Source organism: Colius striatus, chromosome 3, assembly GCF_028858725.1.
Source record: "Colius striatus isolate bColStr4 chromosome 3, bColStr4.1.hap1, whole genome shotgun sequence".
Taxonomy (NCBI): domain Eukaryota; kingdom Metazoa; phylum Chordata; class Aves; order Coliiformes; family Coliidae; genus Colius; species Colius striatus.
Window position 1 is genome coordinate 52,647,952 of NC_084761.1, and position 13,675 is coordinate 52,661,626.

The window sequence follows — 13,675 nt, forward strand, 5'->3', positions numbered from 1 at the left end:
ACTGAAAAAAATGTAAAAAATCTTAAAGTATGCCAGCACAGGGATTTGTTTCACATGACTAGTAAGTATGTGTATAGACTGAAAAAAAAATCTCCCCTGGCTGGAAAACAGCATCATCAATAGGTCTGCAAGCTTTGGAACAGCACTGACACATTTGCATGTAGCTGAGGGAGTGGCCTGGGCTGGTCCATGCCAGCTTCATGTGGCAGGACCATCCCCTCCAGGTGCATTGCCTGACACGTTCCTTAGCCCAACGTTTTATCAGTTGTTTGCTTTTCCTGGTTGAGTGGGGTCAATCTATTGGCTCTGGATTAGTCACTAATTTCTGAGGGGTGGAAGAGTACCATGGTGGCCCATTGAAGCTGATGCCAGCAGCCTTTGTTTCCCCCTCACTGTGTCCTCTGCACAGAGCTCCTTCTCACTGGTCGGTGACGAAGCTAGAGGACCAAGGCTGCTCTGAATAAAATCAAGCTGCAGCAAATGTAGGTTGGATGTGATGCAGTGGGAAAGCTGGTGGCAGTGGCACCGATGAGCACACAACCAGATGGGGAGGGATGCAGTGTGGGGATGCCCAGGCTGCATAAAGGCAACGTAAGCAGAGAGCAGGGTTGCATGGCACACGCTGGCTCGCTGCAGGCAGTGCTGCAGGTGAGGAGGAGCAATGAGTGCTGAGGGACACAGGAGCCTCAGTTTCCTTCATGTGCAACTAAGGCCAATACATTAGGTAGGTGTTTCAGCCTGGAGGAACTCAAATATCCATTCTCTTTTGATTGCAGAAGTCACTTCAAGCCTAACTTGAGAGGAAAAGCTTCCTCCTTTGCACCTTTTCTGCTCTGCCCACGCACCATTCTCTTCCCTTTCTTTCCCTGCACTCTCATCAGTGTGGGTCAGCCTGCAGGCTTTTACTGGGGCTGGCTCAGGAGCATCTCTATGCATTTAGCAGCAGGTACATTCCATTTCGTTTCATGCATAAAGAACAGTCTCAAGCTTTTTTATTTTTTTTTTTTTGGCTGGTAAAGCAACAGAGGGAGGCACAAGAGCAGGAATATAATTAGGTCGACTGCTCCCAGCTGATGTCTGTTATGTAACATGTATTTTCCTGTCCGATCACAACATTTGTATCATGGCCCTGATTTCTCCCTAGTCTTGCCTGTTGCATCTGAAAAAGCCTCAAGAAAGGAAGGTGTTCATCTGTGCCAATGAGTCGGGGTGCTCCTACCACAACGGCAGAAAATCTGCTTTCCAAGGCTGAAAACATGTCTCTTGATTTTCACCAGCAAAGCATCTCCCAGGTGAGCTCAGTCCCACTTTGAACTGCAGTTCATGTCACCTCTCTCATCTAACATTTTAAAAACTTTTTAGCTAAAGCAGTCTCAGGACTGTCTAGGAAAGTTCTCCTCCAAGGCCCCACCTTCTGCCAGACAGACCCCTTTCTGCAGACATTGCAAACACAGTTGACTTTTAGACTCAGGTAGGCAAAATCATCAGCTTGTGCTGACATAGTTTTTTAGAAACTCTGCAAAAAAAAGCTAATAATTTTAAATGATGTCAGTCTATGGCTCTAACTGGTGCACCAGCTGGGACCATTTGCAAAGGTGGTGGTAACAGTTCCCCACTGAATGTGCAGTATGTGCATGTTGCCATGCAGCCCGTGGCTGGGGTTGTTATATAAAGTTTATGCCATTAGAACTCTCTTTCTCTCTAAACCAGCTGTTCAAGCACCTGTCCAAGTGTGGCTGCATCTTTGCCAGGAGAGAAACATCCAACCATTCCGCTTTGAAAAGGTGCTGTTTGCCTGCAAGCTGCAGGGAAGGAGCTGAGGAGGAGGCGGAGGGGTGCCATGGGGTACACCCCTACAATGGGGACAGCCATTGCCCTGCCTGCACGTGGGGAAGCACTGCCACATGATTAAAGACACCGAGGGACAGGATGGAAAACAAAAGGCCCGTCTAACAGGCAGAGGGCAGGAAAAAGGAGGGGAAAGAAGAAAGCAAGAGGAGGATGTGGGCAGGAGGCAAGTCTGCATCACCATACGTCGGGTGCTGCACAATGGTGGTGAATGCCAAACTGTTCTGCTTTAGGGAAGGAGTCAGCACTGCTTTTGCAGTGAGCAGAAACACGCTCCTGGCTCACAGACCCACCCTCTGAGTGGGAAAAGCTTTGACAGCAGCTCAGGGGAGAGGGCATCACATAGCTGTCCCACTGCCGATGGGAACCAAGGTGTCACACAGCCTCAAGTGTTGTCTCTGTCGGGCTGAAAATGCTTTTTGTCATTTGTTTGTCTTTATTTATGAGCCTTTGGTGAGTAAGCACCACGTTTCCATTGTTTATGTGAGTTGCTGTGGGTGATCAGTAAGGAGAGAACCAGATGCATTTTTGGGGTTGTGCAAACCTCGTTAGCGGAGAATTTGCTTTCTTTTTTTCCTGAAGGCTTGCAGAACAAGTTTAACAACTGTTTTTTTCCTGTATTTTAAGCATTTGAGGGTTTATTTTTTGAGCAGAAGGGATAAATGCTTTAGAACACGAATAGAAGTGTGTGTGTGACGTGTGCTAGAACTGCAGGGCCAGCAGATGCTAATGCCGGACTCTGTTCTACACTTCTGTTTAATAAACGCCATTAAATACCAGAGAGATCTGTCAGGCACCAGAGCAGTTACCTCAACCCAAAGGGGATCGGAAGAGCAGCCGTGATCCTGCAACACAGTGCTGCTAAGCAGCCAAGAAACACGAAAGCAAATAAACCCCATTGACCGTTTGTTTTCAGAACCGTCCGTATGCCATTCGCTTTAGCAGCACCTTCCCTAAGAACATATGCACTGAGGTCACCAGATTGGGGCTATTTTGGGTTGTGGGTTTTTTTTTCCTCTCCCCTCACTCATCCTCTCTGTGCACTCCCCTCCCCCCCCCCACTCTGCATCCTGTCTTTCTTCCTTTGCTATTTTATTGTTTTGTTTTGTTTTTTTAAAAATAGCAGGGGAACACCGAGCCCTGGACCCCGGGTGACACCCCGCGCTGAGACCCCGCACGGCCGTAAGGGAGGTTGTGGGGGGGCTCCCGGTCCCGCCGCAAACCATATGCCAACTGCATGAAGGCGGCGATGAACCTGGTTCTGCATAATTTTGTCCTCAACGCCTCCCCCGCCGCGTGCCTTTCCCCGCAGCCTTGCGGAGCAGCGCGTGTGCGTGTGTGCACGGGCACTGCGGCGGGGGACAGCAGGGCGGCCGCGTCCCGGCGGCGCGCCATGTGCTCGCGATGCCGGTGGCGGGGGGGGGCGTGGCGCGCCAGCGTGCTCGGGGCGTGGCGCGGGGGCGCGCAGCCGCGCGGCGGGGGGCGGGGCCCGCGGCTGTCGCGGCCCCGCCCCCACAACCACCCCCGCCCAGCCGCAGCACGGCGCGCGCGGCGCGGCACGGCATGGCGGGGCTGCGCTACCCGCAGCACGGTGGTTACTGCCGCGCGGCCGCGGCCATGAACCTCCTGCTCGGCGTCTTCCACGTCCTCCTGCCCTGCTTTCGCCCCGGGGAGGCGCAGGGACAAGGTGAGGGCACCGGCGGCGCGGCGCGGGTCCAGTCGGCGGAGGGAGCGGGGGTGCTGCCGCTGCCCGCTCCTGGCGTGCGAGCGGGGCCGCCGCCCCCGCCGCCGTCCCTCGGGCGGCTGCCGCGGTGGCAGCCCGGGGACACAAAGGGAGCCGGGACGTGGCTCGCAGAGCACTCCCCGCCCTTCACCTTTCTCCCGGCCCAGTGCTCCGCCGTGCCCGCCGCGTCCCAGTGGGCCTGCCCGGCGCGCGGAGCTCCTGGCCGCCTCCGGGCTCCGGCCTCTCGCCCCCGGCTTCTGCCAGCGCGGCCGGCCCATCTGCTGTTTCTCTCTCTCTGCCCCCGCAGCCATCGAGGCCATCCCCGGCGTGGTGGAGCTGTGGCAAGCCGAGGAAGGGGAACTCCTGCTGCCCGCTCAGGTGAGGGGGCGCCGGGGGAGCGCCGTGGTTAGGGTCGCGGGGGGAGAGGTTGCGGGCCCGGGAGGCTCGGGTGCCGTTACGGGACTCTGTGAGCTCCTCAGGCGTGCGGGATGCGGGTTCAGGACCGCGGGGGGTGAGTTTGTGACTGGGGAGGGCGTGCGTGGGGCCGCGGCGAGGGGCGAGCCGGCGGGGGGCCTCGCCTGCTGTCACGCCGCAGCTCAGTCCCCGCGGCGCTCCCCTCCCAGAGCCTCCTGTCCCCGGGGCTGCAACTGGCAGTGTGGGTTTTGGCTTCAGGTTTTTTTTCCTGTTTATTGTTTGGATTTTTCCTTTTTATTTTTTTTTTTAAATAAATGCTTTTGCGCACGACAAATGCTGGATGTGGATATAATGAATATGCATCTATTTATATCTCAGATCTGCTCAGGTGAAGCCATTTTTTCCCCTCAAATGACACATCATTTATGATGTCGTTCCACTCATCCTCGTGCATTTTTGTTTTGTTTAGCTGCTTTTCTTGAGCACTAACAAGGCTTGTTAAATTCTTTGTTGGCAAGAGGAGCCCATACAGTGAAATGCACGTCTGGGCTGGGCATGGAGGAAGAGCTGCTGGAAGCGATGGTCTAGAGTTTATGGCATTTGAGGCAGTCACTTAACTTGCACTGATGGACTCTGCCATATGTTGAGCCGGGCCTTCCTAGACTTCAAGGCACCAGGCTTGTAAATGGGAAGGAGCGGTCCTTAGGGACATCATCTTCTGCGAGGGGGAAAGAAGGTTAATTTCTTTTCCTTAAGCTGTTGTATCGTTCTCTGTTTAGAGCTCAGGCATTGATACCCGTTAACATAGGGAGAAATAACAGAAATGTTATTTCTTTCCTCAGCTAGCTAACAATTGATGCTACTTAACCAGGGCCCATCATTTTGTATTGTGATGTTATGACATGAGTATTATCTATTGTATATACAAAAAAATAAAAAAAATAGTTACACTGTTCAGAATTTGCTTGGTGCAAATGTGGTAGTAGCTAAGGGACGATGCAGAGTTGCTGTGCCCAGAGATGCTTAAGAAACTCGTTTTTTTTGCTTGTGTACTCTTTACCTTTGAGACATTAAGATGCAATAGATGTAGAACTGTGTAATGCAGTCATTTATAGTTGCTTCTCATAGCCAAGCTGCAATTGAGTGATGATGACGTGATGTTTACTTCCCGAGGAGATTAGGTCCCCTTGGAAAACACTTTGTTCTTGAGCATCCTCATAAAAATGAGCTGTAGCTGAGGCTGAAGGAAAACCAAGCAGGAATGGCTGGTGAACTTGGTGTGACTGAGTGCGTAGTCCTGCCGAGTCCTTGTAGCAGTGAAAGGCAAAGCTGAGGCTGCCGCTTTACTGTTGTTTCTTTCTGTAGATGCTGCATTAGGTACACAGGAGAGAAAACAGGTCTGGTTTCATTTGCAACAGAGTGAGAAGTGAAAATTGCAATAGGCTCACTGAAATGCAAGGCGGACATTGGAAGCCAGATGAACCAGTCTCGGAACGCTTGTGGTGCAGTGGCTGTTTTGCATGGCTTTCCCCTCTGAGCGTGGGGACCGCAGCAGCATATGATGCATCGGTGACTGCTTGAGCTGAAGCAGAAGGGCTTGGGTTCCTCAAACAGGTTTTAAGACTGAAGCTTGGTCCTAGGCCCAACCAGATGCCTGAATGTCCGTTCCTTTGTGGGCTTGGGCTTTACTCGGCACCTCTTGGTCTTGGGGCCTGTAGTTGAATTTGAAGCTGCGTTTTCCAGTTGTGGGAGGGAGGAGGAAAGGAGATCTCCCTCTGTCCCTGCAGATGTGGCAAGAGCCTCTTCCAACATGGATCCCTTGGATTGGTGGCACTGCTCTGTGATGGCTGGTTGTGGCTCTCCTCCAAGCACCTGAGGAGTCCAGGCTCAGGTTACCCACCGTGTTGTAGTCCCCTGTCGCATCTCTGGGGTCCTGAAGGCAATTTGACATCGCTGTCCTGCTGGGTCTTTAGTGTGGGTTGGTGAGGGACATTGGCAGAGACCCCAGCATCAACTCTGGAGATTAGGAAAACCGCTTCATCTGTTAACGTCTGACTGCCCTTATTTTGTTAGAGGAATGCTTAAACTTGCAAGAGGTTTGTTGCTTGTCAATCTCCATGCTTCACTAATAAAAAAAAGCTCTGACTCTACCACTATGCGGAGGTTGTTGTCATGTTCTCTTCCTTGCAAGAACAGACTTTTCTCACAGGGAGTCATTGCCTAGTGTTTGTGTACTACGGTGATGTGATGGTGAGGGTCTTGTAAGAGGAGGAGCCTCCTTGCTTTTGAGTGGGTAATTATTGTTGTTTGATAGGGGATATCCAAAGGTTTCTTCATTCACATGTTTAAAGATAGGTCTTGGGGAAGACTTTGGCAACGGGAAGTGTACTGGTTCCTTGATCTGGTTCTTCTTGTTCGATTTTGGAGGAGTGCAAGCAGGAACATGGCACAGGAGAGCGAGGACTTTGTGTGCAAAAGTGAAAAATCTAGGGAAGGAACCCTACGTGCTACTCTCCCAAAGCACCTCCCTCCCGCCCATGTATTGCAGGCTCTAACCAGGGGTATGGATTAGGTTGCCCTCATCTGTCTAGTCCTTTTGCCAGTTTCTGGCGGGTTACCAATGCTGTCTGATGGATGTTTTCCCCTTTCTGTCATGGCTTTGCACTATTGTCTTATTTTCCATGCATCATCAGCTGCCTGTGACAGAGCAATTTTGAGCATTCCTTGCTGCCTGCAGAATTTGAAGATGAAAGTTGTATGGGGTTGGTAGCCCATTGAGCCGTCAGGTTGCCTGTACATGCTTTTGTTCTGAGAGCACATCCTGAATAAAGACATCGTGTTAAGAGGCGAAGGAGGGAAAACAAAGCATTGTAATATTTGTAGTTGCTTTCCAAGCCTCTCACAGCATGGCTCTGTCTACGTGAACTGCATGAATTTGCATGCTGGAGTGCAGCCGCTCAGGGCCCCCTTGCCTCCTCCACCCCGGTTGGTCCTCCTACCTTCTGTTTCCTCTTGCTTCCCTTTCATTGTCTGAGCTTCTGTGTGCTCCCTCTCAGCTTCCCTCTTAAGTGTATTATGGTTTATTCTTTTTTTTTTTTCTCCTTCTTTCCCCCTCATGCTTGTGATCTTTAGATTTCGGTTTCCTCTGAAGCTTGCAGAGCTGTTTGGGGATAGCTCACCTACTGCTCTTTCTCCACAGCCAAGCCCAAAGGGTGCCCAGAGCAGTACAGTTGGTGAGGGTGTGCATGGGTTTGCATAGAGGAGCTGTCTGTATCCAGCATACTGATGGTCTTCCCCTGGTCTGCAGCTTTCTCCAAAGTTTTAGTGTTTCTTTCTGGGTTCCTTTTTTACTTTGAGACAGGCTGGGTTTCACGGTCGGATGTGGTATCCATTTTCCCTTGTGGCGAGTTCCTCTTTCTTGTTGAAGGTGTTGTAAAGGATGGGGAAGCCTGCAGAGCTCCTCTCCCACCTTGCTGTCCTCCTCCTCCTTGCCCTTTTAATAGAAAATATCCATGGGATGGGTAGTTGGATTTTTGGTTTTGTTGCTTTTCCCATCATTTGTCCTCCATGTGGAAAATTGTGAAGTTTTGTATGCCCTGAGGGTGGGGAGATGCATGGCAAAACAGGGGGATTTTGACATGGAGAGTCTCCCATATGAGAGGCTCAATTAAAGCAGGCTCCTTATAATTTTACAGTTTTGTTTGTTGGTTTGGAACTTGTTAATACTTAACTAAAATGCTTGGGAGAAGACTTGACACCCAGGCTCTTCACTATTAAAGGCTGAAATAGCCCCAAATAGAAACAGCCTTATTGGAGCACTTCAGTGCAAAGCTGAAAGGCAGTTGTGTCTTGGTGGGGGTTTTTTTGTTTTGTTTTTTTCCCTGAAAAGGAGGGGAAAGAGCCCAAGGAAAAGCACAGTAAGGGTGTCAGACCTTTTGTCTCCAGGGCCATCAATGTATGAAAGGAGGGACACAAGTGCCGTTTGTTGTTCGCGGTGGACACTACTGTTTTTTTTAAGATTTGGAAGGGTCATAGTTAATGTGTTTCTGTCTGTCAGGAACTGCTTGGGTCATTGCTGTGAGCATCTGAAGACAGGGACAGGTGAGTTGGGTACCTGCAGAGCAGGGCACTCAGCATTTTCAGTCCATTCAGTTTTGAGGGAGGAACGAATTTAAAATGAAGTAACGAAGATGAAGTTGTAAGTCTTGTTATCAGGACTGAATTGCAAGTCATCAAAGGCAACATGTACTAAACATTTTTTTGGTGTCAATGCCACATCTGTCTGATGTGATGGGTTTTCTGCTGTTCCTGCATGTTGTGTGTAGGAAAGGAATGAGATGTTTCCTGAGGAGAGGAACGCCTTGTGTATGTTTCAATTTGCCTGCAGATACTCTAGGAGATTACTGTGAATGCTTATTTCATATTACTTTGATAATATTTCAGATGCTTGAATTCTGGAGAAAGATACCATGATATTTAGTTTATCGTAGTCTGTTACACACACTGGACAGATACAGAGCTGCTGCCTGGGTTTCCACTTCAAAGGTTCTGATCAGTTCTGAAAGATTATTTTTTTCCCCTTTTCCCTGTAGTAGTGACTTGTTCTTCAGTTCCTGTTCTTCAGTGCAGCTCAGGGGCTAATAAGGTTAATTGTTTTGCTGGTTTTGAAAGCTGATGAAGACCTTGATTTTGCATATGTATCTGAGATATGCAGCACTGCAGTATGTCATTAACAGAGGCGGATCCGTCAGCTGTGCACAAATTGAAAGTACAGAGTCACCTACTTCAAAGCAAGGTTTGTCTGAATGCACATAGTTTGTGTGAAAGCCTGAGACAGACTTGGAGTGGGAACTGTGTTCCTCTCTGGGCTGTTAAAAGGCTCCTCCAGCCTCCCAGCTGAACTTCTGGATGGTACTGATAGGAGTTGGTGCTGGTTGGCTGTGCAGATTATGCAGAAGCTGTCAGCTCAGGCTCTTGTGGCACGAGATGGGAGCTTTCAGGGGCTTTCTAGCACAAGATAAGCACTTGCTCATAGTCAGGTTGAGGTTTGGAGGAAGGGGATTTTTTTTCTGTTCATGGATAGGCTACTGGGGCCTGCATTTTGGCTTCAGGAGTCATTCCCTTCCTCCCATCCCCCTGTAGTACTTGTCTGGTGATATGGTAGCTTGAGAAAGCTTGCTTTTATTTATTTTTCTTTGATTCTCAGTGTAAGTGTACATGTAGCCTGTGGTGTACGGAGGAGAGAAGACAAGTGAGAGCTGTATGTGGATCTCTGTGTGCATACTCAGAGTCGAGGGGGATTTAAAAAAAAATTACTTTGTTGCACAATTGAGATTTTATGCTGTGACTGTACAGTAGATCAGGAAGGTTTTCTTCATTGTTATTTAAGAAAAAGGGAAGAGTCGATGTGGTAAGATAGCTAGTGTTAAGGGTGAACACTGTGTAATGACACAGTTGCAGCTTTCTGATGCCTGGCAAATGTTAAGCCATTTAAAGGAGGATATAAGCCATTTAAAATGATGATAGCTTGCCAACCTCTTGCAGCAGAGAAGCTGTTTGTGGAGGAAGTGGATGAAGAGTCCTCCTCTTGGTATCCTGCTGAGGTCCTGAAGTAAAAAAGGAGCTCAGAGAAGCTGGAAAACAGATGATGGGTTTGTGTTGTACTGTACTGATGGAGTCTAACAGCAGGGCTTGGCCCAGTCTTCAGAGGAGATAGCCAGGTCTTCATGAGGGGCCAGGTGCTAGGGCCTCTCGGTCTGTGCTGAAGAGCCATATGACTCACTGCAGATCTCATCCTCCGTTTAAGGGCAGAAAGATTGTCAAGTGCTCAAATTAACTTGTGCTACCCTGTAAATCTTGTTGCAGATTTGGTTATGCTATGGTGAAGGCTGTGCTGCTTCTGTTGAATGAGCTACTTGTAGCAAAAGATTGAAGTTTAGTTACATCTGGTAGCTTTTGGCAACATCTGTAATAATAATAGCCATGACATCATTATTTCAAACATAATGTTAGTTATTAATAGCAATATTAACCGAATTTCCTGCTTTAGTGTGGTTGTCATTTTCCCCCCCTTTATGAGACTCAGGTCTTTAGACATCCTGCTGTCTGTCCCTTTCAGTAGATGAGTAGGACTGACTGGTCTGCTTAAGCATCTGAAGCCTGTAGAAAGATGTTCAATGTTTGCAAAGGTGGTTTCTTTTTTTCCCTGGTATGTAGTGGAAATAGGAGCTAGAGTCAAAGCTGGTGACTTGAGACCTGTTCTGTGATGCACTTACATGGGAAACGAGTAGGAGGTGTGGTGGAAGATACACTCTGTTAATTTTAAAAGGTGTTTGGGGATTTTTTTTTCTACCTTTTCATTGCTAAGGTCTGTAGCTTATGTCTTGTGGAACCATCACCTGCAGAAGCACTAGCTGGGAAAGCTTACCAGCTGTTCCTGGCAGGATAACTGTGACCTCTTCCTGAAAAATGTTAATCTCCCTAAAGTTGTCCCTGTTTAATAAGCGAGGATTGTCTGGCTATAACATGCTCCGTTTTGAATTGTACTGAAAGCCTTCCCGGAGATCTCTGCTGGTTCAGATCAGCTACCTGCTTGTTTTAAATGGATTTCCTGCAAGGGAGCTCATTGAACCGACACTTGAGTTCATTTCTGTAGACAGCTCAAAGTGGTTAGTTGCAAACTGGAAGCTGGCACAGTTTAACTGCAAATCTCAAAAAATTCCTTAGTCCAGCAACTGGCCTAAGCTGTTGTGTTTAAAGCTTCTGCTCTCTCTGATTACTGTATGTGCTGATAATCACTGATAAGATCTGGGTTTGGATCATGCTATCCCTATTTGAATGTGGTACCTTCCCTTTGCTTTTGGCGTTACCACATGACCTGAATTTTGAGGCATTCTGCATCATATTTTCTCTGACAATGAAATTTACTGACAGGGGGCAGATAATTTGAAGATAATATGCATCCTTTGCAAATTGTGAGGTTCTTACATAGTATTTTCTCTGTTTGCCAGGCTGATTCAGAGGAGGCTGTGGAAGAGCATCCACAAGAGCAAAGGTAAGCAAAACTCAAATGAAAACAGGAATCATGAAGCTCGTTTCGGTTGTTGCTTTAGGAAATACTGAAGCATAATTGGACAGACTACTAGAAATAATTTTTTTCCTGCTGCATATTGAATAGATTTTCACTATTTGTGGCTTAAGACTTTCTTGACTAATACTAAAATTAGTTTGTTAGTGAAAACAGAAAATAGCACCCAGTGTATGCAAGACTGAAATGCCCTTTTGCATTTCTTTCTTCTTATTGTATCTCTAAGATGCATTTGTTTTTCATTGCTTTTCCACAAAAAATATGCATTTATTAATTCTGCTTGATTGTATATTTTATGATTTTTTTAAACAAGAGGGCAATTTTCCATTCCAAAATTTGCAGATGTAAGTAGACTTGGAGTGTTCATGTGTACCAAGGCGAGGAGGGAGGTAAAGATGATTTAAAGCTGTAGGCTTATTAATGTGTTGCTGTGGAACAATAAATATCCTGCGTTATTTCTTAAAATCAGATAAATAATAAAGCTCTTAAGAACTGTAGCCTCAACTCTGCTGTTTCTGTTAATATCAGGCCTCCTCTGTTTTGAAGGGTTGGGTAAATAACATCACAGATTATTTTTTAAATACACGTTTGGTTTCCTCCAAGTGTCCAGATTAAAATGCTTGGACATCTACCAGTGAAACACTTCCTTCCTTTGGTATGTGTTAATGTGGGTACAGCTTTCAGTGCCATGCCAGCCAGAAAGATCACAAGACTTAAAATAAACATGTGTAATGCCACTGTGCTATGACGGCTCTGGCTGCACTTAGCCAGAAATGCTTTTCTCATTTATCTCCTGTCTTTGCCCTTAGATTGGGTTTGAGGGCGAATAGATCTGATAAAACACCAGCCTTGCTGGGAGCTGGCAGAGGGGTAAGCCTCTAGGGGGAAGGGGATGGGTATGATGAACTTGTCCCGTGTTGCAATCCTTCTTCACGGGGCTTTTCTCCCTTGTTTTGCACCACTGGGAGCCTTCTCCTCCAAACTTGGCATTGCATTATGGCTTCTGGGCCTCATCTCTGTGGGAATGACAAAGATGCTATAGAAACAGGATGGGAGAATTACTACTGCGTCTGACACCTGGTGTGATGGTTTGTCCTTACTCACACCCCCAATTCATACTTTCATAGGGGATATTCTTTTTTTCTGCCCCTTTGTGAAAAGAGGGGTAAACTATTGAAAGCTGTTATTTTCCCTGCACAAATACAGAACTTGCAGATTTTCAGCTGGCGACTGCCGTTTTTGTGATGCAAAATTTTTGCGGTGTGCCTGAGCAGGCTCCCTTTATTGAGAGGTGGTCTCAAATGCTGTGCTTACGGGTGGTTTCTGAGATTTTAATTAATAGGTAGAGAGACATACTTTAGGGAAAAATAATCTCCACCTGCCTGTCTTTCTCTGGTGGTGGATAGACTGGCTACTGTGGCAATAATAAAAAACGTTATTGAAAGATAAATGGTTCTTGAGACTCAGATAGGAAATAGGAAAAAGTGATTTGGCTTTGTTTTAAAAATTATTATTCAGGTGCTCAAAGATTTTTCTAGTAATTACTCATCTCCAAAAGTGAACTTGTTTTCTGAGAGTAAAGTTTATAAAGTTTGCTTGTGTGGATGGAAACATCCTTCTATTGTCATACTGAAATGCTTCAGGAAACTTGCCTAAAAGGAGACTGGTTTGTGTGCATCTTTTAAACTGCTTTGGTTTGCTGCTATATGTAACTACCAATCTGTGCTCCCAATACTGAAGGACTGTTGTAGCGTGGACTTTATGAAGACCTAGCAAAGACATGTTAGACTAGAATATATTAGTTTCTGTCCAGATGAACATTCATTCCCTTGGCTTATATTACTATATGGTGAAATCATGGGGATTTCCTTTTCCTGTATCAGCAAAACCTGAGAGCTTGCAGCATCTCGTATCTCATTGTCAGCCAGCATAGGGAAATCAGCTAAAGCTGCTGAAATTTGCTGTGAAGCCCCTAGAAGCAAAGCATCTTAAAGTAGTGGTATGAACAGAAGTTAATGGAGATAGGCAATTCAACATATTCCCAAGAGCTGAAGGAGGCAGAGAGAGTGCAGCATCTTAGGGCATAAAGAAGAAAGTCTCTTCCCAAAGCATTGTTTTATTCAGTTTTTAATTCTAGATTAATGGGGTCTCTTGGGAGCTTACTAACCTACTTCATTTTTTTAAACGGTCTGTTAACTGACTTCCTGTGCACGTGCATCACAGGATCTTCCCTTTGGAGTGGACTTCTTGGTTTGCTATTCTTTTTTGTGGCAAGTGCATCAGAGGGATGGATATAGTCTCATTATTTTTGCCTTAGGTTTAGCTTTAACAAAAATAAAAAAGTTTGCATGGACATTAAAAGACACTGTCAAAATGGCAATTTTTTAAAGTGCTGCTTTGGACGCGAGTGAGAAATGGTTAATTTGAAGGTCCGTAGGTTTGCAACTGCTCTGAGTGAGAAAAAGAAAATTAACAACTCTTTAGCTTCCATCCTACAGTTCCTGCCTTTCTGATTGTGCTTGAATAGTACCACAGGTTACTTTCCACTGTTTTGTTTCTCAGGATCGAATTCTGAAGTAAGAAATACTTGATGGTAGATACTT

At 46.9% G+C, this 13,675-nt stretch overlaps 1 protein-coding gene across 3 annotated transcripts in view; it reads left to right on the forward strand.

The window, feature by feature from the left end:
- Positions 1-3,383: 3,383 nt before the first annotated feature.
- TMEM131L (transmembrane 131 like) overlaps positions 3,384-13,675 on the forward strand; it is an 85,282-nt gene continuing 74,990 nt past the window's right edge. For all 3 annotated transcript variants that reach the window (XM_061991891.1, XM_061991892.1, XM_061991893.1), the window contains exons 1-3: positions 3,384-3,535; positions 3,879-3,949; positions 10,996-11,039. In XM_061991891.1, coding sequence (XP_061847875.1) covers positions 3,412-3,535; positions 3,879-3,949; positions 10,996-11,039 — 239 coding nt within the window. In that variant the 5' untranslated portion in view covers positions 3,384-3,411. The remainder of the gene's footprint in view (positions 3,536-3,878; positions 3,950-10,995; positions 11,040-13,675) is intronic.